The sequence below is a fragment of the Scomber scombrus genome, chromosome 15 (assembly GCF_963691925.1).
Source record: "Scomber scombrus chromosome 15, fScoSco1.1, whole genome shotgun sequence".
Taxonomy (NCBI): Eukaryota; Metazoa; Chordata; class Actinopteri; order Scombriformes; family Scombridae; genus Scomber; species Scomber scombrus.
In genome coordinates, this window is record NC_084984.1 from 6,702,097 (window position 1) to 6,728,342 (window position 26,246).

General features: G+C 36.4%; 1 protein-coding gene across 1 annotated transcript; it reads right to left on the reverse strand.

Moving 5' to 3' along the window:
- Positions 1-975: 975 nt before the first annotated feature.
- LOC133995164 (homer protein homolog 1-like) lies at positions 976-23,838 on the reverse strand. The gene is made up of 9 exons (XM_062434479.1): positions 23,779-23,838; positions 12,354-12,510; positions 8,253-8,384; positions 8,026-8,118; positions 4,903-5,045; positions 3,481-3,640; positions 2,799-2,909; positions 2,443-2,523; positions 976-1,670 (listed from the first exon to the last, which is right to left on the reverse strand). The coding sequence occupies exons 1-9, from the start codon at positions 23,781-23,783 to the stop codon at positions 1,482-1,484; spliced, it is 1,071 nt and encodes a 356-aa protein (XP_062290463.1). The 5' UTR covers positions 23,784-23,838; the 3' UTR covers positions 976-1,481.
- Between the last annotated feature and the right edge of the window lie 2,408 nt (positions 23,839-26,246).

Here is a 26,246-nt window from a genome sequence, read left to right on the forward strand (position 1 = left end):
ACACCCAGACAATTTAAAAAAAGAAAGGATTAAGTGAAGACGAGATGTAGATAAAGATCTTTTTGTACAACTTTCATGATGATAATAATAATAATAACAATAATAATAATAATAAACATCATCTCCTGTAAGTTATTTTAAGTAATAAATTAACAAAAAAAAGGGTATCAATCATTGCACTTCAAAAGAAAGTCGCAATAAGAAACCGAAAAAGAAGAGAGGAGGAAAAGAAAAAGATAATCAGATTCACACACACAGATAAACTCCATTTTCACAAGTGCACTAGTAGTAATCTTTTTTTTAAAAGTGTATAGAAAGAAAGACTTTTGATTTTTAAAATCCCGCCGCGCTCATCAGAGGGGCTAAACTCAGGAAGAAGAGAAAGAGTGAAAGAGAGAGAGAGAGAGAGAGCGCGAGAGAGAGAGAGAGAGGGGAGTAAATTACCTGAAAGTGAGAGTTGGAAAGTGTTTTTTTTTTTTTTTGCCCCTCTGATGCTCCCTTTTTTTTTTTTTTTTTTTTAGTATTGCTCATATAATGTATAAGAATATAAGTCGTCCTCCTGTTTTTTTTGGCTGTTTTTGGCAGTCCTTCAAGTGGATTACAATCACAGGGAGGAAGAAGGGAGTAAGGAAGGAGGAGAGGGAGGAGAGGGGGCATCTTTTCTTTCATGACATTCGACCCACTGTCACCCTCCAAAAAGAGTTGAAAAAAAGTCAGTAGGAAAAGTCTCCCGAAGTGTTCGTTTTGGCTGACGATGACGTGGTTTATATAACAATAAAGTTAGTGGCTGGAAAAAAGCGAGGGAAGAGAAAAAGGGTTAGGGGAGGAGAGGAGAAAAAGAGAACAATCACCAGCAGCTTCAGGTGTAAAATGCATCAAAAGTGAAGCTCCAAAAAAAAAAGTTGATTTTCTTCAAATTTGATGCGAATGAAGGGGCGAAAAAAAAATCCCCTCGAAACGGAATGATAAAGAAAAAGAAAAAGAGACCAAAAAAAAGAAAAAGAAATTCAGTTTATCTCTGAAGAGAGTCAAGAATAATCCAGAGTGGAGCGGAGGAGGGAAGGCATGATGGTCCAAGCGAAGCCTCTTCTTCACTTGGCTGTTTTTGTTTAGGTTTTGTTGTAAACGAGTACCGATCGATGTGTGTGTGAGAGTGTGTGTGAGTGTGTGTGTGTGTGTGTGTGTGTGTGTGTGTGTGTGTGTGTGTGTGTGTGTGTGTGTGTGTGTGTGTGTGTGTGTGTAGCGTTAATGCATAAAACGTGTGTGTAAACGTACTCTTTTACACGTATCGTATACATGTTGAGAAGAAAGAAGAAGACTTCAAGTTAAAAGTGAGTGCCGGCATGCAGTGAGGCGTGACGGTGGTGAGATGATGATGATGACGATGATGATGACGATAATGATGACGATGATGACGATGATGATGATTGTGTCGTGGCAGTGAATAAACGGGCTCCATCAGCGTGTTTTTCGTGTCTCCTCTAGCTGCTCTCGATGAGTTTGGACAGCGTGTCTCTGAGCTCGGTCAGCTCAAAGATCTTACTGTCCAGCAGCTGGAGGAGCGAGCGCATGCTGCTGCGGAAAGCTTCTCTCTCCTGCTGGCTGCTCTCCAGACGCTGCTCCAGGTCGCTCAGCTGAGACTCCAACGTCTGGTTCCTCGACTCCGTGTCCTGAAATAAAAAATGTTTAAAAACACGACAATGAACGTCGTCATCTTTCAAATTTGACATTATGCTTAGTATAATTATTGTGTCTTATAGGAGTGTTTCATAGAGCTCCTTTCATTTAAGGGATGTAGCTCAAAGTGCTTTACAGAGAAAAATAAAAATACAATACAATAACAAAAAAAGTGCAAATAAACATACAAATTTAGACAAATTAGTAAAAATAGGTTCAAATGACACTAATTAAAAGCCAGATTAAATAAATATGTTTTCAGCTGTCTATATAATATAAGATAAGCGTCTGGTTCCTCGACTCCGTTTCCTGAAACAAGAAAACCATAATGTGTGTTTTTTTAAAAACTTCAAGATAGATCAGATCCGGATATGGATTTGAGTTATAAAAGTCCACAGTTTATGAGTATAAAATATATCAAAAGTTTAAATACTTGACACAAAATGTTCGACTTTATGTTATCATGATTATTATTATTATTAATTAAATGTGTATGTTTGTCTGTTCATTTAAGTAGTTTAAAATCAGGGGACCCCCTTTCTTCAACTTAAAAATTATTTTAAAAAGAGACTTTTTAATTTATTTTATTTTTATTTTACATAATTTATTGTGGTTTTATTTTCTGTTTTTCCTCTGTGTGAAAAATGAATCCGAAAAATGTTAAATATACACTGGATGCTTTCTGATCCTTCTCATCCACATACATAATCAATACATACAGTACATGATCAATAACAGCTGATCAGCTTCAGGTGTTTTTCTCACCTCTAGTTTCTGTGCGAGCGTTTCTTTCTGAGACTGAAACTCGTTGGCACTCTCCACTTCCTCTTTGAGCTGCTCCAACTCCTGAAAGTCGTCACACAAACGGAAAATTATCAGAAACATAATATCAATTAAGTGCTGGCAGTAAGGTAATCGATTAATTGATTAGTTGTCATCTATTCTTATAATTGATTATTCATTTTGAATCATTGCCAAGAAAAAACATTTCCAAATTCTCTGCTTCTTGGGCTTAGGAAACAGTGATCCACATTTTAACCATTTTATGGACCAAACAACGAATCAATTAATCAATAATGAAAGTATTGATTAGTTTCAGTAGGCCCTCATACAGAACATACTTCCTCTTTAGCTTTCAGAGCGAACTCTAACTCTTCTATCGTTTGGTTGAGCTCCGTCTTCTGAGATTTGATCACCGTCGTTTGACCGCTGACGCACTCGAGCTCCGTCACCTGGAAAAGAAAAGAAGAGAAAAGATGAGACGAGAGAGGAAAAGAGAATAGAAAAGAAAAGAAGAAGAGAGGATAGGAAAAGAGAAAAGAAAAGACAAAAGACAAAAAAGGAGGAGAGAAGAGAAGAGAAAAGAAGAGCGGAGTAGAGAAAAAAAAAAGAGGAGATTAGAGAAAAAGAAAACAGGAGAGAAAAGAAAAGAGAAGAGAAAAGAGACAAAAAGAAAAGAGAAGAGAAGAGAAAAGAAAAGAGAAGAGAAAAGAAAAGAGAGAAGAGAAAAAAGAAGAGAGGAGTAGAGAAAAGAAAAAAAGAGAGAAGAGAAAAGAAACAAAAAGAAAAGAGAAAAGAAAAGAGTAGAAAAGAAAAGAGGAGAGAAAAGAAACAAAAACAGAAAAGAAACAAAAAGAAAAGAGAAAAGAAAAGAGAAGAGAAAAGAAAAGAAAAGATAAGAAACCTTCAGACTGATTAAACGTCATTGCGAAATTAAAAAAGTCTACTTTAATCCAGCAAGTTTACCCATTTATCTTTATTTTACCCGTTTAATATTATTTTGCCCGTCTATCTTTATTTTACCCGTTTGTGGAGCCTCTCAGCTTCGTCCTGATAGGCAGCCAGCTGTTGTTTCCACTGTTTGACGTTGGCTGTGGACTCGAGCAGAGCAGCCGTTAGCTTAGCGTTGTTTCCCTTCAGCGCCGCCAGCTCCGCCTCCCAGTGCTTGTTGATGTTGGATGAACTGAGAGAGGAAAAGACGACTGTTACTTATCGATTATTTTATGTCACATTTGATAAAATCTCACTAAAAGAAATATGTATACGGAGTTTTTACAGCTGTCAAATGAAAAAATGGGTCAAATCTGACCCTGGGCAGTATGTGAGGGTTAAAGATATTGGAAGTTTGTACATATTTTAAAGTACCTTGAAGCATATTTGTGATATTGGGCCTTAAAAGTGAAATATTTATATATAAAAATAAAATAGATTCAGAAAACTTACAAGCAATTCTAGCCTAAATGTTCTCTTTGTCAGGAGTCCGACTATTTCTACATGTATTTAAGAGAAAAGTCATTTTTACAGTAAGGATTGTACTGTGTTTGAGTCTTTGGGGAAACTGAAATCTGTATTTTGGACTCCTCCTAACCCACCTGGGTGATAAAAATGTAGTAGTATCAGTATTAAACATTAACATTAAGGCTGATACTACTGAATAAACTAAACTTATGACCTGATAATGGCGCTTAATAAGTCAAACAATCACCAAAGTTATCAGAGTTTATCTTGAGGAGGATGTGAATGTCTGAAGCAAAGTTTACAGTAACTAAACCACAAATACTGTCGGTGTGTGCTGACCTCAATATGAGTACAGCTGACACCTCGGAGAGTTCGATCAGACAACGTGAAGCACAGAACTATCTCAGTGCTTTATAATTATGTATAATTAATAGGAGGTTTGTAGTGTTTTAATGTAACCAGAGACTCAGGGAGAAGGATTAGTAATGAATGAACCAACCGACACGAGCTGCAGCTTTAACCCGTAAAATGAGATGTATAAAACATAATTTGATGTCACTACTTTCTCATCTCATTTGCACCTAAAGGAAAACATTTCAATATATTTAGGATTTTATGAGTTGTATCTTCACCAGGATACGTTTGCTCCTATTAAGGTATAAAAAATAATCACATGTTAAGCAATTAAATGTTTTATTTGATAACAAAATGTGCTTTGCCTGGTCATTAACATCACAAATACTAGCTTCTAAACTGGATTTATATTTATATATTTATACTTTATAGTCTGTTACCTCCTGGTGCATGTTGCCTGTTAAAGGGTTAAATGCGAATGACGAGAAACACTCATTTACACGTCTCTGAAATGTGTGATAATTTTACACCATCAGGATGTGTTAATGTGCTAATTATGAAGTTATTTCATTAAAAACAGGGAACTGGATGAAACTGACGATATCTTATTATATTTTTAACACTTTTTTTCACCTGTGTGAGAAGGGCAGTGCGTTTTGGGAAGGCTCTGCTCGGGGTTCGGGGGGCTGAGGTGTGTCTGGTGTCACTCGCTCGTCATCTGTACCGTTGATGCTCTCTGGGGTCAAAGGTGACTGCACATCACCTGCGGCCGACTCCTGAAAAACAAGAGTATAGTTAGAGAAATAAAATAAGAAAGAAAGAAGTAGCTTTACATTTTGGGAATATTCTTTACTCGCTCTTTTGCTGAGAGTTAGTCGAGAAGATTGATACCAAACTTAATATTTTAAATATATTTTAAACGTAAGGCTTAGCTTAGCATTAAGACTTGAAACAAAGGTTTAAAAGCTAGCCTGGCTCTCTGTAAAGGTAACAAAATCTGCTCACTAGCGCCTCGAAAGCTCATTAATTAACACGTTATATCTAAATAGTTAATCAGGATGAAGAAAATGAAAAACAAGTCGTGGATTTATGGGAATTTTGTGCCATATTATGTCTTGGTTGGACTAGTTTTACTCATAATTTGTCACAAAATTGCAACTTCTTGGTTTATTTTTCTTGTGGAGATTAAATAAATTAGATATAAAGTGTTAATTAGTGAACTTTAATGAGATTTTAGAACCATTGGACAGAGACATGCTAGCTGCTTTCAGTCTTTATGCTAAACTAAGCGAACTGGCTGCTGATTATTACTTTAATTATTGATGATTAAATGTCTTAAACTAGAACTAGAGATACAGTTTACATGAGAATAGTATCAATCATCTTGTTTAACTCTGAGCAAGAATGTGAAGAATCATAAAATGTCCCAAAACGTCTTTATTATTTTTGCGAAGAAGTTAATGATTCTGTGCTCTCAAAAATTAACAGGATTTAATGCTGAAATGTAAAAAAAAAACATCAGTATTACCCTGAAACTAAACAGAGAAACTAATGAATTCATTTCACTACAAAATAAAGTATGTTTTCTCTACATATGCATCCTTAAGTCTATTTATTCTTTCTTCTCAAAAATGTTTGCTTTTTGTTGGGTTTCCAATTCGGCCAAAATTATCCAACTGCTAAAACTTTTGCAGATGCTTTTTGTGCCCAAACTGTATTTTTTTCTTCCACTTTCAGGCACATTTCAGACAAAGTAACTTCATATTTCTAAAGAGACAACTGTCTGCATTTTTGCTTGATCTAATAATAATAATAATAATAATAGTTGTCGCTCATGATTGACGACTGCTGAAATGCTCCTAATTTCAGCCGACTGTCACTTTTTGAGAGGATGAAAGGAAGTCTGGAGGATCGCTGTGGGAGGTTTTTGTGTGTGGGGGGGAAAATTCACAGAGACTGTTTCCTCCGGTTGTTAGTATGACGTTAGGATGATAGACGAGGGTGTTAAAAGACTGACGAAAGAAGGGTTTGTTTATTTATACCAAAAAACAATAATGACAGGTTGTATGTGTAAATCCATCATCTCTTAAAGTTTAGAGACAAAACTGATGCTTTTAAAAAAGTCTCTTAAAGTGTAGGGAGAAACCTGAGAGGGAGAGGAGCTGTCGGAGTTATGAAAATGATTCATTTCCTGTTCGTTACTTTCTTTCTTTTTTTTACCTTCTTTTTACCGGGTTTGTTGACGTATAACACATTCCTTTTTACAGCGCCACCCTGAGGAGGAATCGTTCAGGAGAGCAAAAAAAGGAGGCAAACAAGCCACACACAGTGTTAGCTTAGCATGATGTGAGCACGACGCTGAATGAGAAAAACAGATTAAGACTTTTAACTTGTGCTACGAGACGTGCGGTTTCATTATATCATTAATTAATAAAACGTAATGTGTAGCGATGCCTTTAGGTTAGCAGTGTTCTACTTGTTACTGACCTTATTAAAATGTTAAATGTTACATACTGAATGTAAAACACATTGGTTAAGTTAGCATGAATTACATGTTGGACAGCCACTTGTTGATTAGAAGATCTTTATTTTAACTTTAATAATAATAATAATAATATATTGTGGTTTGTGGCTGCAGATAAATATAAACGCACGTTTTCAATCAAATGTACATTTTTACTTCATTGACTATATTATTCATGCTTGATGTAAGTGTAATGTCTGGTTGCTTTGTGTTGTAGTGTTTTTTTAATGTCATAAACTGCACAAATTGGTGGAAGTGGAAAAATGTTCAGTATGAGAAAAATTAAACCTCTTTTTCAGCTTTGAGTCAAATGTTGCTTTTAGCATGTAGGGATCTGGACAGAGACCTGGATATTTAATTAAGGTGTGAATAGTTTTGCACAGAAGTTGAAAAAGAAACATTTCACACGTTTACTGTGTGTTTGTGGCTGTTTGTTGAAAAGTGCAAAAGTTTGAGAGGCTGCTGCAGCTCATAAACACTAAGTATTGAATCCTGTATTAACAGTTTTATGCAGATGTTTTGTGCTATCTGGTGTTTGGTATATTTCAAGAATTTCATCAATGTACGTGTTTATTTTGTTTGTTTGTTAATATTACTTGTGTGTTAGAAAGACTTTTGTGCTTTTTAACATGTGCAATACATACAAATATACATCTACTGGTTTTCAGTAAGTCGATTAAATGTCATCATATATGAGCTTCGGTGAAAAGCACAATGAGTCTGAGAGGCTTTAGAGATTCAGTGTTGCAGCTGATAGAAGAGGCAGACTGATGGCTGTGGATTAAAGATGCATAAAGTTAGTTTTTTGGTTATTTCAGGGATAAGAGATCACACATCAAATATGCAAGATTATGCTACATACACATTTACTCAACAGTAACGGCAAGGCTGTTTATTCCTTTGTCAACATAAATTAGCTGTTGCTCATGTGTCCTTTGTTTTTTTGTTGACTTCTTTAACCCTTACATACTGTTCAGGGTCAAATTTGACCCATTTTAACTTTTCAGAGCTCTAAAAACACCTTATACACACAGTTTCTAGGTAGACTTTTCAGCATTCAAACATGTTGTAGTCTTCATATTCTATAAAATGTTCTCCTGGACCATAAAGTAGTGATTGTGAATGTCTTTTTTAAAATAAATAACAGAATTTATGAATGTGAATTGGTGCAGTATGTGAGGGTTAAAGGGAGATTTAAGCTGTAAAGTAAAATCTATGCAAGTATTTGTTACCTGAGAGGGAGTGCTGGTGAGCTCCATCTTCTCCTGAGACTTCTCCTTCGCTAACCGCGCCGCCTCCTTGAACTCGTTGAACTTCTCTGAGAACTATAACAACAACAAAAGCTGATTATTGACTTATTTTATTATATTTATTTGCTCCTCATTAAACCAGACCCTCTCGACTTTGTGTGTGTGTGTGTTTTTGTTTTGGAGGAGATCTTTCGTGTGTGTGAGCTCACCTTTGCCAGCTGGCTCTCGGAGGAGAAGCCGAGACCGTAGACGGTGTTCGCCCGGCTGTCGGCCCACTGCCCAAACTTCTGCGACGTCTTGGTGAACGACATGTTGGGGGTGATGGTGCTGTTGATAATGGCCTGTTGGGGAAAAAAGATTACATTTCAAAAAAGGTGACATAAAGCCAAGTTACAGCTGTGAGCGTCGGGGTGGCGGCTGCTTTGAGAAATAACAGCTGGACGTCTGTTTTCTGCAGGGACCTGGAGGATGTGAGTGTTGTATAAATGTGGGTTTATATTCCCACCGTTCGGTAAACAGGAAGCTGTCAATACGGAGCTCTAAAGTGAGTCCAACTGACTGTGAGGTTATTGATCAGAGTGGGAGGCCTCGCTGGCAGCGCTGACAGAGAAGCGAGCACAGATGGTGGGTGAAGGTTTGTAGTTAAGAAAAAAAAGAAATTGACTGCTCCTGATGTCTCTCAAATTTGCTTTAAAAGGTTCCTTTAGTGCAGTTTGTTCTTCAACTTGGGACGAGTGGTTGATGAAACTGCCTCAAAGGTTCACTTACTCACTTCTCTGGAGGTTTTTACTGCATCACACAGTAAGTTTAGGTTTCCTTATGCGCCACGAAACTGAGCACTTCTAGGACTTCTCATCCACGTTGACTATAAAGTTGAGCTTCATAGTTCATTTTTAATCTTGGAAACAGAGGCTGAACTCAAAGTTGAAAGCTCGAAGTGAGTAAGTGGACCTTTAATTGAGATCAAATACCTTAAAAGTGTTTTTACATGTTAGTAGCTGAGATACATTGTTTGTATTGTATCACCCAGTCAGAAAAAGCTGAAAGGAAACACATTTGCACTTTATTTACTCAAAACAAATTTCATTACTGGACAACTTCTTTTACGCTCACTGGAGAAAAAAAACTTCACCTGGATTAACTTTTGCCAAAACACCGCATCGCACTTAAACTGAATTTTTACTGTTTATCTAGAAGTCACAATTAAAGATACAATGAGTGCTACTGTGACAATAAAAAGCTACATAAAAGTAATCTAAACAAGAAGAATAACAACCAGTTTATTTCCCATATAGATCAGATAGATTGGGTCATGTCACCTTTGAGTCATAAAACACTGCCTGTGTGTATCATAGATCTTAAACTGGACTTCTTAAGTTGTATTTCAATGCCTCACCTGAAGTAAAGCACATCCCTGCAATGTAAAACATTTGTAAATGTTTGAAAGACGTTGCCAAACTGTGTTTTTATTCTGTAACAAGACTAAGAAATTAAAGCCACATGAGCACATTTATCATTTTTTAACTTGTTTGCATGCTAACATTTAGTAATTGGTTTAAGTAAGTTTAAGTAGGAAAGCAGAGCTGAGACAGATGAGAAAGTCATTAGTTTTTGCTCTTTTGTTTTGAACCAAATTCACACTTTGACCTGCAGATGGCGCTAAAATGAAAAGTCAGAAGATCACCAAAAGTTATTCCAGTTCATGTTTATGTCTGCACTACATTTCAGGGCAAACCATCAAATAGTTTAGTGACTTTAGTCTGGAATAAACTAGTTCAGCCACACTGCGATCATGGCTAAAAACGATAACATTATACTATATATTGTTCTGTGTACTAACAATGTTTTGCAGTCAACTAACACAAACATATTCTTAACATGCAGAAAACAATGCATATGTCTCAGTGAAAAAGACTCTTTAAGATGTTTTTCTCATGAAGAAGTTTACGAAGAGTCAACAAACTTTAATTATTTAGTTTACTTTAGTTTATTTAGGTCATTAAACTCAAATGCACATGTATAAATAAAGTAAATAATCATACGTCCTTATTCTTTGTCCTTCACCTCCTTTGGAAATAGTGACAAACCAAAAAGAGGAAAACAATAAAAGTAAAAATAAACATTATAATACACATTTAAAAAGTTTGCTCACTGTCAGAGCTGGAAAAACAACATTTCCAGACAGACGTGACCTTATGTGGCATCTGTCATTCTGTGTGTTTTTCTTTCTCTCTCTGTTCAGAAGACTTATTGTTGTCTGGATAATAACGTCCTCGAGCACCAACCCACCCAATCTCTGCTATTTTCGGCTAACTTTCTGCTTCAACAACAACAACAACAACAGTAGCAGCAGCAGCAGGAGTCACCCAGAGAGGCTCTTACATAAGCATGTTAACTCCACCTCTGCACCTCTCTCAAGCCTAAAATACTCACTGCCACATAGATATGACAGGCCTGACCGCCCCTTCACTGCTTCAGCGCTCCGAGGAGAACAAAAGTCAGACAAGCTGTGTGAATATCAGCTTAAAAACAACAAAAAAAAGAGATCTAAATGTTTCTGATTATTTTTTAATGAGATAAAAGCTTTATTTAATTTACAGGAGCTGCTGGTTTCTGTGGTTTCCTTTAATTATTTATTTATTCCCATTTCAGATTTTTCTTTAAAAGTCGCCCCTCCACTTTAAAAAAAAAAAAGAAGCATTTTTGTTCCTTCAGTTGGATGTTTCACTGTGCAGAATGATGTGTGTGTAGAGTTCGACTGTGTTAAAGTAAAGAAGGATCAAGTGGTTGGTTTTATCATCTCATCTCAATATATAATTGTGGATTATGGTTGAACAATTATTCGAAATTTCATAGAAATCGCAATATCGCCCACTGCAAGTTTCAAATCGCATGAGGCACAATATTTATATAAATGCCAAATGTGTCAAAATACCATTTTAACTTACCATAAGACACACCTTTAAAGCAATATTTTTTCATTTAAAAGTGTGCTGCAGCTAATGAAAATAGACTATTGATGAGCCGTTAATGCTGTATGTTGTATGGAAAATGATTGTGTGTTGATCAGAAGTATTTCAGACACTAGTTGCTTTGATCTTTCAGTATTTACAGACCAAACTGATGTTGAAGCGCGACTCGGGTGCAGTAGTCTATTTGTGCACAGCGACAGCTCTGATGAAGAGTGTTTGTCACACAGGTACACACTGTATTAAATATGTAAAGTTAATAGATATTTTTGGGACGATAACAGTATGTTTCAAATTACTGGTGGATAAATGGGTTTCTGAGAACAATAAATCATTAGCGGCATTATTGTTCTTTTCACTTAAACAAAACAATAAAAACGACAAAACAGGTTCAGAAAATTGAATTATTTAGAATTAATACAGTATTTAAAGTGAGGAAACATTATTAAGATTTTTATCAAGACATTACGAGCCAAAATGCAAAACAATATATCAAAGGTGCTGATATTTATCATGACACCTCCCTAATTTAGTTGTGTGACAGTCAGATTCAACAACATACTCAGTTATATTATCATTCAGCACCAATAGATACTATTTTTTTAACTATATTTTTTTACTAATATTGTTTTTTATTGTATGTGTACTTATTATTTATTTTTATGTATTCTTTTTATTGATGCTCTTTTTATTTTTACTATCCACTTGATGCAGCAATACTGTACATTTCCCCACTATGGTACGAATGAAGGAATATCTTAAGTGTTTGATTGGTCTAATTTATCATATTGATTATTGTTAAACTAGATGCTTACACAAGCTGCAGTTATAGCTTTTTAAAAAAGTCCTTTCTGGTTCTCCATTGAGCGAATGTCCAATTTATTATGCGCGTCTGTTACCTTTTATCTTCAGTACTTCCTGACTTTTATTGTGTAATTTTTTTTTTTGCTTTTATCTATTGTGTTTTTATAGTTTATCTTACTTAAAATTGTTTTTTTTTGCTTGTGTTTTAAGCTTGTACAGCACTTTGGTCAACTGAGGTTCTGCTATATAAATAAACTTTGACTTGACTTCTTAAAAAGCATTTTATTGGCTGGTTTTAGGATTTTATTATCTATATGTTGTGCTTATTTTGTAATACTCATGTCAGACAATGAAGAACTTTCTCAGACTTGTTAAATGACTGACAGACGAGGGACCAGTTCAGGATTTTATCGTTGTAACCCTGATAAATCTGATATGTTGTGTTTTATAATATATATTACAGTGTCGTCAGTAAACAACCGACAGGCACAAACACACACAGACTCTGTACTGAGCGCTACGCGTGCACACACACACCTTGGATCCATCCAGACTGATGATTCGATATACATTCCTGGTGCTGTCGTAGAAGTAGGAGACGGTGACAGCGTGTTTACTCGTGGGAACCCAGTTCTTCTTCGTGTTCGGGTCGATCTGGAAGACGTGGGCCCGCGTACTGAAGATGGGCTGCTCACTGCACACACAGAGGGAGAGAGAGAGAAGTGGAGCAATGAGTGTCTGGTGTAAAGGTCTCAAAATGCTCCTTTTACAAGTCCTGCATTCAAAATCCTACTTGAAGAAAAACACATAAATATTTATTTTATTATCGATTAATCTGTCTGTTATTTTCTCGATTAACTGACCGGTTGTTTGGTCTATGAAAGGTCAGAAAATGTTGATCACTGTCTCCTGAAACATGAGAGGCAACTTAAAATATCTTCTTTTTATTCTTACTAACAGTCCACAACCCAAACACAGTCAATTTTATATCATAGAGGACTAAAGAAAACCAGAAAATATTCACATTTAAGAAACTGGAATGAGAGAATTATAGTATTTTTCCTTTAAAATTACTCAAAACAAATAAATTATCAACATACTTGCTGTAGATTGACTACTGATAAATTGCTGCAGCACTATGTCAAACACTTCAGTCATTATTTCAGCTCTCATAGACAACTCAGGAAAAGATTGTGTTGCAATAGACAGGAATATGTTGAAAAAGACAGATTTATACCAAAAGATAAAACAAAGACACACAACAAGCAAACGTGTGGATAAATCTCTTCGTTTATATATAAAACTAACAATATCTAAGGAAGCGGAAGTTATTGAGGAATGTGATGAATCAGAGGAAGGTGAGAAACACAATTTCACAGATCCCAGCACATCCATTATTCACCGGCCCCGCTGTGCTGCTGCACTCGTAGTGACTGGACGAGAAGGAAGCTGAGAAAAAAAAAGTGTTAATGTAGAAAAGAGTACATACACACACATACACACACACACACACACACACACATACACACACACAAATGTTTTAACACACATCCACAACCCCCCTCTCTCTCTTTTCACTATTAATGTTGTCAGGTAGCACGCAAAGGCCAGATAAACATATTAAATTCTCTATTGAGTCTAAAAAAAATAGAAATAGATCCAAATGAGAAATAAAAACACTATAAGCTGCTGCAAAAATCTAATAAATCTGCATTTATTACATTTCCAAAAGATAAATAAACTATAATTCCTTCATCACATCGTTATTTGGAGTTAATGAACCTTTGCGGAGGCAGAGTCAGTAGTAATGATTTATGTTCAACATGAAATTATGTCACACAAACAATCATAACGCTACATTAGGCAACCGAAATTACAACACTGAAGTTGTCGGTGGGAAAATGAAACATAAAAAAAAGTAAAAAGTAAAATAAAAAGAAAAATAAATGCAGAATGTAACCTGGATGCAGTAAAAAGGAAAAAGGCAGATGGAGATGGAGAGGGTGATGGGGTGGGGGGGGGTCGTCTTTCTTGAAACTCGCTGCCTCACGTGTGTGTGTGGGCGGTGGAGATGAAATCTCAGGAATTATGCATTTTTTAAAAGCAGCAAAAGAAAAGGTCAGATATGCTTATCTGCCTTTACTTTCTTTTCTCTTTAATAACAAGTGTAGCAGAGCCCACACAGAAATGGACAGCTGTCATCTCAGCGGCGGAGATGACGACCTCCAGCTCAGGTATAATTACAGCAGAGGTGTAAGAGGTGCTCACAACGTCGCCTGATGGGCTTTAAATGAGTCTCTGTACGCCGACGCAGCTCTTCAGCAACTTGCATGACAAAGCTCGGGATTAGACTCATTATAAAAAAACACACAACCCAGTCGGTCGATTGATTGGAGCTAAACAAGATCAGTGGGTTCAGATCAATATTGTGGAAAGAAAGAGCTGACATGTCACTCATTTCATTTTAAAAACACCATTAATCTTTAGTAGCAGCTCTCAAAGTGACGTGCTCCAAAGATCTGACTTTAAAACAACAGGATGTCATATTCAAGGCCTTGTGTGTGTGTATTGGCCAGACCTGACCAGCAGGGGGTGTACGCTGACGTAGATGCAACGAAGGGAGGCAACCTCATCGCATCGCATGCCAAAAGGTGACCTGGAAGCACCTGTGCCGACATACAGGAGATCAGCAGTCTCTGGACCGCTTCAAGTCGTTGCTTATAGCTTTAAAGCTACCGGGGTCTTGGATTAAAAGCAAAAAACGAGCTATAACTGTATCACGGTTGGAAATCCTTTGGGGTTTTTTTATAACAGTTTAATTTTGTGTTTTTATGTAAAGCACATTGAGCTGCCCCTGTGTATTAAATGCACGATGTAACTAAAGCTGCCTTGCCTCGCCTTGGGATCACCAAAGTCACAAAGATTCATCATTTGGGAACCATGAAAATCCAAATAACTTGGAAATCAAACCAATAAATTTTCAGATATTTCAGCCTGAATCATAAAGGTGGGCCGATAAGTCATCATTATGGTCCCCGATTCATGGAGCCGCTCCAATTTCATGAGTAAAAAAAACAAAAGAAAGTAATGCAAGATAGTGACGTCTATGCATGTTTTGGTTACCATGTTGATACCCGTATCTTAGACAGGTATCAAGATGCAAAACGTCTGTCCAAAATGCAAATGCGCAATCACTTCCAGCTCGTGTTACATCGAGTCACAGAGAGTTTAGATCCTCTTTCACACACCTTCGTCACTTTGGACTACACCGGACCAAAATAAACACGAGGGCCGACGCCTGATCCTGATCCTGAGATCCTGGGCTGGCAGTTACAGTCATGCCACATTTAGGCAAGTCTATAAGCCACTAAAGACAGTCAAAACATTTTATTACAGCTCTTAAATCTGTTTTTAGCTAACAATATAATCTCCTGTTGGATTTGGTTGACTAAACAAAAGAAAAATGTGCTTAACTGGGCAAGAAAAGACTTCAATCCACCAAAAAAACAACCTGAGATGAGCTTTAAACATTGACGCTTGGCACATTTAATGTAGATTTGATCCTAGGATGTCTATCGTCTATCTGCCAGGCTTCCAGGGAAAGATTAGAGATTGGCTGGTTGGGGAGTGTCCCGGTTCTCCTCTGGGACAGACTTGATTGTTCTCCTCTCTGGGAAGCTCTCGTCGTGTCTCGGTGTGTTAATTAAGTCAGCAGAGCGGAGACTCGACAGATGTTATTTAAAGATAGACACAGTTAATCAGAGAGAGAGATAGTGGTAATGTGAGATTATGTTCGTGGGATTCACACCAGCTCACAGCTGGCAGGTCACCAGAGAAGATGGTGTGAATGTAACTGTACTAAATATACATTTACAGGTACAGTATGTTAAATATGTGGTATATTTATGTACGGTACAGTACGCTGGTGCGCAAATGGATATGAAGAGTTCTGTAACTACATTTGGTTTCGTGTGAGTCTCTGATCACCGTTTGATTTTACTTCCTCTGACATAATTTGCTTATGGCAGCTCTACGTCTGTTATCTCTCAGGACCGGTTCTGGGTTGAGCTGCCATGTAAAACCAGCCGCTCGTATTTACCGTCAAATAAGTCACTGTTGCTGCCAACATCCAGCTTTCCGATCGCCCACACGTTCTCAGTTTACAATGACAATAGAGGTACATTTATAACAAGAAATTCTTTGTATGTTTTGTAACAATGGGTCCTTGATTTCAGACTCAGGTAGATTAAAAGCTGGATGCTCGTTTCTGATCACGAACTACAAGAGTTGGTTGATAACTGGCTTTTTAATATTTCCAATAGACCCATTTTAAAAAGAGAACCCCATTGAAGGGATTTTAAAATACGCATTTATAGCGAACAACAAGTTTTGACAGCTGAAATGATAACATTAAAAGTAGTGGGTTTTTAACGTTTCAAAAGAAAATGCTTTTAGGATGAGGACGAGTCAGCGTGTTTAGCAACTGTAATTCTATCTTTGGCGACAAGTTTAATACTGTTAGTTAATCATGTTTATCTAAATAACTGTAACGTCTGATGTCACCAGCAAAAATCACATCACGTTTGCGTCAACTGCCTAAAGCCATTAGCATCTTGGAGGTTAATGCTGTTTTTTCATTGATAAGAGACTATTTATAAGCTTTTTTTGTATTGAGTGGTGATTGGTGCTAAATGTGTAACCCCTCCACATGCCAACAACATGTAGCCCTATCCTGACTTCAAGCTTCACAACTAATGTACTGGTCGCTTATGAGAAAATTGTGCTTGATTGAAAGTTTTAGGGTTTTCTACAATAGGAGATGAAGTAAGGCAGCTTAGTTCACACCCTTGAGCACTGCATATTGTTTCATATACGTCACATTTAAAGACATTTAAAGTCGAATCAGAAATTTAATTATCAGAGACATCCCACGTCTTTCACGAAAGGGACTGCAGTACAAAAAAGACTAGATATCTGTTTTATGGATATATTGTTTCAAACTTAAGTCAGTTTTAAGATGCCCAGCTGTTTGTAGTGTTGCTCATATACACATATATAGGCTCTAGTAAGATAGGAAAGTGCTTGAAACAAGAAAGAAGAAACTGGAAATGAACTTGGAAATTAATCACCAAATTTGGAAATGTTATTCTTATGGTATTCTTTCATTGGTTTTAATGATGACAAAATACTGCTAGTGAATTGTTTCAAATCAAGACAATTAATCATATATTAATGCTTGATTGGATTATATCACAACTTTAATTTGACTGTCTTTAACTCTGTTCAACACAATGTCAAGGTTTCCATTAGCCATGACTTGAAAGGGGGTCAAGTGGCTGCCCTGACCAAATTTTAAGCAAGTCATTTTATGTTTCAGGGTGTTATTAGCATGACAGCACGGCCCGGCTCAAAATCCGCCCCGCTGCTGTGCGTTTCTATGAGACTGTGTGGCGATTGTTGGCTCATAATCCCTTTTCACAATGAAACGTACTGTGGCATTCGAGTCTCAATGACAAGCGCTTTGACAGAGGAATCCGACCGCAGATGTTATCAAATCAGCAGTTCCCCCACTTAGAAACGTTCATGAAAACAGAAGACGCACAGACACAGAAAAACAGTGTTTGTAAAGTGGTAAACAAAGACGTGGACTGTGTGAGACTGAAGGGTAAATTGTTCCAAGTTCGCTTCTGACTGCAGACAGTACGTTCTTTATCACGACACAATGATAATTTAGTAAAAAAATCAGTCAACCGGGACATTGAGTTTTGTTGATGCATGCCACATTTATCCTCAGATCAACTTAAGACTCAGGCTTTAGCAGCATTTATGTATTTAGTATTAGTTTTAGTTCATGGGATTGAGAGGAATTATTCATTGTCACAGTTAATGATTACTAATTCCTGAGTGCTTATGAATTTATACTGGGCTGCTATTTACTCTATCATGCTTTTTTTTCTCTATACTTTGATTCGCTGTTTGGTCCATAAAATATCAGAAATGCATAAAAAATGTGTGTCACACACATTTAAGAAGCTGGAACAAGTGATATTTTTGGCATTTTTGCCTTTAAAAATCATTTATCAAAAATATAGATGTTATGTTTTTTTTTTCTTAAACTGTGGTCAAAGCATCTTAATTTAAAAGGCAATAATACCAAATTTTGTATTTGAGATAATTCAACGCAAAACAGTAACCAGGTTTTTGGATATTACGAACATTTTCAACTCAAATACAAGACAATTCTTTGGCTCTACATTACGATTATTAAACTAAAAAGTATCTAATCTCTATATAAACTTGCTTTTATGCAATTGCGAAATCTTTTCTAAACCGTAAATTATGATTTTTTTGTCCACTTGGGGGCAGTAAAAACAACCTGTACACAAAACTGACATATTTAACATCAAGCTGAAATAGCAAACAATTGTCTATTTAAACTTCTAGGAGACATTTTCACATAAATAACTGGATTTTTGGACAATATTTAGTATTTGCCACTAGCGGACAGTTTATTGGCTCTCCACTGTAGCTTAAGCAAAATAAAATCACAATCTTATTAAAAAATGTCTTCTCTCAAGATGTGATATGACTTTACGATGAGGGCCTCAAGACATTCAGAATTTATTTTTTTTATCATCTTTTATGAGTCAAACTTAATATCATCTTTTATCATTTCAAATGTTCTTCTTCATATATTAGTTTCTCTTACATTTTTTATTTTTTCCACCTAGTATTTTCTCCTCATTATCATTGTTTTGTTCGTTTTTTTGCTTACATATGACTCCAAAAAAATGGGAATCAACGCTGTATTAATTCAAGTTATCATAATAAATAGTACACATTTATCTGACTACATTAAAAAAAAATTTAAAAAGAAGATGTAATAAAAATCCACAATTGTCCTAACAACATCTTGCTGTGTCAGAGCTCTGACGGCTGCAGCAGGAAAAATAACCCTGCATTACTAACTTAGCTGCTGCTGCTGCTGCGTTGTCATGGTAACAGCCATGTGACTCAGGGCCGGTCATGAGCTGTGAACACATCCTCTCCAACTCCATCTCTCCATCTCTCTCTCTCCATCACTCTCTCTCTCCTTCCCACATGCTCTCACGCCCAATCCGCTCCCAGTGTCCCTTTCGTATCGGTTAACCCACTCTCAGAAGGAAAGCTTGGCGGGGCTTTGGGCGAGGTAGAAGCTCCCGTTTAAAAAAAATACCCATATGTCTCGCACATGCACACACATTTCAGAGCTGTGAGAGTGTTTATATGTAAAAAAAAAAAAAAAAAAAAAAAAAAAAAAAAAAAGAAAAAGAGGAAAAGATGTTTCACTGATCTCAGCGACATTTTCAATCTTCTATTCGTACCATTTCTATAAGTAAGAGTTAAGCTTTGTGTCTTTTTCTGTTATCTTCAAGTTTGTCAGGATGTAAAAAGTTATGTCCTTATGTCAAAAAGATCAATAAATGAAGTGAAAGTGAATTAAAAAAGAAAAACGTGGTGAAAACTTGACACAATACTACTCATAACACTGCCTTTATATGTATTTAAACACTACATACTTTAAATGGGTTGGTTTAATTATTATTATCTGGTCCTTAGAGGAGCATTAACTCATTCTGTCATATCATTATGAATATAAATGAATGATAATTAGATAAACCTGCACTTGATATTTTAAATTAAACTAATGATTACACTCAATATAAATTATTCTGCTGCCTGTTATTTCCTTTATTCTCTTCATATTGTTGTCTATTGAAGCTCAAATAGTGTTTCCAGACCTTGTGACATCTTAAAATGCCTTTTTTATTCTTAACTTATACTCAAAAACCCTAATTTACTGTCATCTACGACCAAGAAAAGCAGCAAATTCTCACATTTGATAAGCTGAAACCAGAGAATAATTGGCACTTTCGCTTGAAAATGACTGAACCAGGTAACCGATTATGATAATAGTTGCCGAATAACTTTCCTGTAGTTGACTGATGGACTAATTGAGTAATCATTGGTCATGTAGTGAAGAGCGTTTAAAGGGATAGTTTCGATTTTCTTAAGTGGGGTTGTATCAGGTAGGTGTCTAGACCACATGACCAACGATTACTCAATTAGTCCATCAGTCATTCACAGGAACATTAACATGAAACTATTCAAATGCAAAGATTTGCAGCTTTTTTTGGTCGTATATGACAATAAATAAGGTTTAGAGTGTAGGTTAAATAAATAAGATGGGGTTTTTTGAGTACCCTTTAAGAAAACAACCATATAAAGTAATTGCTTGCCATTTCTCTTTTTTTAAAATAAAAAGGGAAAAAACTACACTCTTAGATAAGAATGCAGATATACTTTTCTAACTTTTACACTAAATTTCCAAGTTATACTTAGTCTGGTCTAAAATATTAGTATAGCATAAATTGAAATTATCTCTTGCAGTAGAGTGTGTGGTTTAAACTTTACAGGTGTCAGTAAACGTTTAAAATAGGCTTGCATGTACAGTAATATGCTCACTTATAGAGTCAGAAGGTTAATTGGGAACTATTTTGATTATTAAATTATTGTTTAAATCATTTTTTAACCAAAAATCTTCCTCTATGTGAGGATTTGCTGCCTTTCTTTTGTTTTCATCACTGTAAGTTATACAAGTTATATTTAGTCCTATCTAAAAATATAAGTATACCATAAATTGAAGTTATCTCTTGTGGTAGAGTGAGTGGTTTAAACTTTATACGTGCCAATAAAACATTTAATATAGGCTGCGTTATCTCACTATGGCATATAAAGTGCTCACTAATAGGGCCAAAAATATTACTATTTTGATCATTAACTAGTTGTTTAAATCATTTTTTCAACCAAAAATGCCACACAAAAAAGTTATTTAGTTATATCTTTTCTTTTTTTTGACATCACTGTAAATTATACAAATTATAATCAGTCTTGTGTAAGTGTCAATAAAACTTCTAAAATAGGCTTGCATGTAATGTGCTCATTAATAGAGATAAAATGTTACTTTTTTGATCATTAAGTAATTGTTTAAATCATTTTTTTAACCAATAATGCCAAAAAATTTAATTTTCTCCTATGTGAGGATTTGGCTATTGGACAGTAGCTACTCGCCTGACAATGGAAAGTAGGAAGCGTTGCCAATATTGTAATCCTGGACACTGCTACATTCCACAGTGCCAAGTTTTTGGGGAAGAAAAGCTAAGATTACAATCATCTATTATACACGAACAGAAGCTCTCGGGCGTAGAGCGTACGTGTTGGAACAGTCAACACAAGACTTGCTAATTAAGGAGTTTAAGTGCACACATAGGACAAGCTCTCACACTCTCTCTCTCTCTCTCTGTCTGTCTGTGGTTGAGGGGGGATTGATTGATGCCTGGATTATAAGCATTGGCCTTGAGAATTACAGAGGATGTGCTTTGCATCCTCTACACCCCCTCCTCCAACCCCCCTCCTCTTCCTCCTCCTCCTCCCCCTCTTACCCCACCCTCCTCCCATCCACAATATGACAACAAACCAATCACATCGTCTGCTTTCATCTGGTGTAAAGAACTAGGTCGCTCTTGATCAGGAGAATCACCATACATACATCTGCAGGTTCAGATACACGCGGGGGGGCTTTATAGTCTGGTGATGATATGATAGTAGTTGTCTCTTTCTCTTTCCTGTTTGACAGCACTAAATAAATACTATTCTTATATAAAGAGACAGAAAAACAAACATACATGCGTCTTGTGTTGGGGAGTAACTAGTTACATGTAACAGTGCTTTAAAACAGCGTAAATTATAGTTAATGATGAAAATGTTGATTTTTACGAAAATGTGTTAGTCAGATCTTTAAGATTTTTCTCAGGAGGGTTTTGTTCCTCATTTTTAAAAATATTTAACATGTGACCGAATACATTTATTGTTGTTTTTAATTCTTTGAAAGCAACATTTTTGAAATATTTTGTGACTAAATCATGATGTGGGCTTATTTGGAGCACACATGGGCTTAAATGGTATCACAGTACCAGTAAGCCCATGCCAGACTTTTTGACATTTTTAAATAAAATATCTTTATTTTATATTCCAAAAATCTACATGAACTAATGAATACAATAAATCTTGGTTTATAAGAAATGATCTCCCTGATAAATCGTGTCAGTATCCATGAGAAACAGCTGAACTTAGATTTTGGTGCTTAATGGGAACACTTACACTAACAGCTGAAAACATGTTACATTACTTTGATTAAGTAGTTGAAATAGTTACATTACTTTTTACATTTTAAATAGAGTAACCAATAATCTATAACCTGTTCCCTGTTCCCTTCCCAACCCTACTCTACTTTGTGAGCTATAATACTTGACCTGCTCTCTGTCATTAATTTAAAACAGCAGCCAACTTCATTACAGCTTCTCTAATTACAATGTGTGTACTGGAGGCTGTGAGTGACTGATGACAGCTAATGCCATCAGTAGTAGTAAGTTTAGTTGTTGTATCTCTGCTGCACTTTGTTGTCGTATCTTCTTGACTATAATCACATGCTGCCAAGGTGAAAACAGGACAGGATTCTTCACTCAGGTGCCCATATGAACATTAAAAGAGGTTTTCCTCATTGCAATCATTCCCAAAAAAACATAGTTGTTACAGGAAGTCTATCCTGCCAACTTACATCAGACTGTACAATGACTCTCTGTGTTAGAGGGGACTCCCCCCTCTCTGACAGCTCACCTGGACTTTGTTTCATTATCGGTCACATCTGTTGTATTCATAATATTTTCATATATTTGAGTGTATATTATTCAGCCTTTTATTGCATTTGTTTGTTTTGCCCTTTTTTCTTCCGTATTGTGGTTTGATTTATGTCAGGAGGCTGCTGTGTCATTTTAATTCTCCTTTGAGATAATAAAAGTATCTGTCTATCTATTAGTTCTGCTGGCTATTAAAAGGTCCCCTTTAAATGTGCTTTCAATGTAAAAATGAAAATAAAATCCACAATGTGTCCACACAAGTCATTTAAAAGTTGATGTAAAAACTTACTTGAGGTTTCAGCAGTCTAAATGTGTCATATAAAATCTCTTTTAGCATTAAATTCCCTCTTTGTGTTTCCCTGTTGAGCTGTGGTGGAAGTATAGTAACAAAAAGAGGGACTAAGCACTAAAAAGACTTTAACATTGAAAGATATCTACTTGATTTGACTCATTTAACCTTTACTGCATGTTTCTTTTGGCCTTTTTTCTTCCATATCATGGTTTGATTTATGTCATTTTAATTATCCCTTTGAGATAAAGTATATTTATCTATGAGTTCATACCTTCTATTAAAAGATCCCCTTTGAAATGTGCTTTCCATGTAAGTGGAAAGGGTCAAAATCCACCATGCGTCCACATTTTGTGCACAAACACATTTAAAAGTTGATGTGAAACTTTTATATGAGGCTTCAGAAGTCTGAGTTAGGTGTATCAAGTGGATATCTGCCACATTTTTCAGTCTTTTTTTAGCATCAAATTCCCTTTTTATGTTTTCCTGTTGAGCTGCGGTGAAAGTATAGTAACAAAAAGGGGATTCTGGCACTAAAAACACTGCAACATCAAAAGATATCTACTTGATTTGATTCATTTAGACTGCTGCAGCTTCCCAAATTAGCTTTAAATTAAACTTTTAAACACATTTTTTTGCACAAACTTTGTGGATTGTTGTCCCCTTTGGGTGCCTGACTGTTGTTCTTTCCATACACACACAAAACAGACTTGAACAATTGTGCACTCATCCTTTAAAATGCCTTACTTCATACTGTTAGCCATGGGTGGCTTGCTAGTAGCTGTGTGTTTGAGACTCAGCTTTTGGGTATCCTGCTGTAACACACACAGACACACACAAACCCAAAACACACACACAAAAACACACAAGATTGACATTTAAAGGGGTGACAATCCCAGCATGACATTTTAACTCTACTACAAGTGAAGTTACGTACCCCATTTTTGCTGTTTTTGGCTGCTAAGTTGAGTCGAAAATGATCCTCTCTCCCTCTTTCTCTCTGGTGCCTCCCTCTCTCTGTTCGGAGGGGCGGGCTCGCGTCAGTGGTTGATCCGCTCTCTCGCGCACTTAAAGCGGCTCTGCTTGTTGTGCCTTCACGGCCGGACGGCGGAGCCACGGTGGCTCTTCTCACTCCGACATGGCTCCTTCATCTCCTTCTTTTACTCCTTGTTGTTGTTGTTGATTGTAATGACGATGATGTGGTGGCTTTTGTGGTGTCTTTGGGTACATTTTTTTTGGTGTGTTTTTGGGGTGTTGGTTTTCACCCTAGAGAGCGTGTCGGTGCATGCATGATGATGACCGACAAAAAACGCACACAAACAGCGGGCCAGCTACATTTAAACTCCTCGGGGGGGGTTTTACGCACAAAATGAAGGATTACCAAGCTAAAATCAGGCCAGGACAGAAAGAGAGGGTGATATTTATAGTCAAATAAAGCTCTAATGAGTGAGTTTGCTTACTTATATACTTAAATATATAAGAAATAATGTCGAAAAAAGACGGAACGAAATGGGTTATATATATCGCTGGTTAAAAAAAGCGCACAGCAAAGCTATCCAAAGCTATGCTCTTCTCTCTCTCTCTCACACACTTTAGGCTGCTTTACCACACAAATACAGATATATACGAGCTTGAGACTGATAAAAATACACCCTTTAATTTCCTATAAACCCGACACACTGTCCATAAATCCCACTTTTCAGTCGCTGGCTCTTCCTCGCCGTCCGCTGCTGCTGTGCCATCAAATATACCCTCGTTCAACCTTGCCTTATGACATTAAGAGAGTTTCACTGGCACGGTGGTGGTGACAGACATCTTCTTTCAAGACTGAGCTTCATCTTCTTCCTTCAGCTGTTTAGTTGAGGAGCAAAAAAGAAAAAGAAAAAAGACAGATGCATACTCCAGGCTTTATTATCATCACGTCCCGTCCTCCTCTCCTCTCCTCCAGCCAAAGATTACAGCTTCCAATCAGCGACGTCGATTGCAACCGAAATAATAATTATAATAATATAAAGTCACACCTAAAAATATATAAATACTGCCTCTTTTAACTTGTGGGTGCAGCAGGGGTTTTAATAATGTGAATATTTGGTGCTGGTGCCCTTCTTCTCATTCATTAGGTCTGCTCCATCCTCCTGCTCCTCTGCTGCTGCTGCTCAGTGGGAGCATTAATACTGACGACGTCATCACGCCATCCTCTGATATTTTGACGTAATTGGCAATAAAGTATGTCATCACATCCGACAGTGATTTTTTTTTTTTTTATTAATTAAAGATCCCCTTTTAATCATGTAATAATACAAAATATATAATAAAAATAATCTGCCTGGATCAATAGTGTTTCTGATGTGTTTTTTTTCCACACATGAAAAAGTATAGTTATGTTAAAATCCTTAAAATTGCATCTATTCTCTCATCTGAACATGCAAATATCAATAAAATGGTCGCCTGTACAAAAGTGGTCTATCTTGCAGCATAAAACACACACAAAAAGTGATAAAGGCCTGAGCCCTGCCTTATTTAATGTCATGCTCAAGTATTATACCTTTACTGTTTCAGTATATAATGAATAAAACTGGTTGTATATGTGTAGCTACAGTGAAAGGACACTCAAGAACAGATTATGTGTAACTGATGATTGCCATCTTCTGGACAGTTACTGATAACGCTTAACAGAAGCAAAATAGCAAGAGTGTAAAAAAAATAAATTAAATTTGAGTTACTTTAATTGGCAGAAAAGATGGACAGCGAAGTACTCAAATCCTAAAAATATATAAGGGAGGTAAAAATAAAAACCTCGACAGTTTATCAGAGACAACCATGAATTATCAACATCTAACTATAGGAGCAAATCAATTATAGTCAAGTCAGGTCAGCCCACAATCCTAAATTTACCTCAAAGGGCTTTACAATGTTGTGATGTCCTTGTGATGCAATGTGTTAGGGGTGTGTCTAATTCTTCTCTCCCTTGCAGGTGAGTGAGCCGGGCTGATTGCATTAACTCAGGCCACCTCGGCTCAGTGCTTTGTAGCTTATTTAAGACTCTTCTGTCTCACTCACTGTGTGCTCTGACGTCCCTGCTGACGGACTCCCCTCTGCTTCTCCCCACAGGCATCATCCTTGGTTTGGTTTCCGGCATGCTGCTTTAGTTATAGTTATTTTTGCTCTCTCAACACCCTCACACAAAACACATTCATGCGGTCACCATCCAGCACTTACACTACTGATCTCTAAGGTTTAGGAGATCTAGATGCTTCATAACGTAACAGCAGATCATTAATGTACAATATCTTGGCCCTAAACCATGTAGTGCTTTATAACCCTTTAAAATCAATTATTTTACACAATTCTTTGCAAGTAGAAATAAAAGTAAAGGATTTTGACTCTTAACTTTCACTTCACTTT

Coding starts and splice junctions, on each gene's coding strand:
- LOC133995164 (XM_062434479.1), bottom strand. Junction 8,385..12,353: donor TCAGTCTGGATGGATCCAAG/GTGTGTGTGTGC, acceptor TTTCCCCAACAG/GCCATTATCAACAGCACCAT. Junction 2,910..3,480: donor CTGAGAGGCTCCACAAACGG/GTAAAATAAAGA, acceptor TTTCTTTTCCAG/GTGACGGAGCTCGAGTGCGT.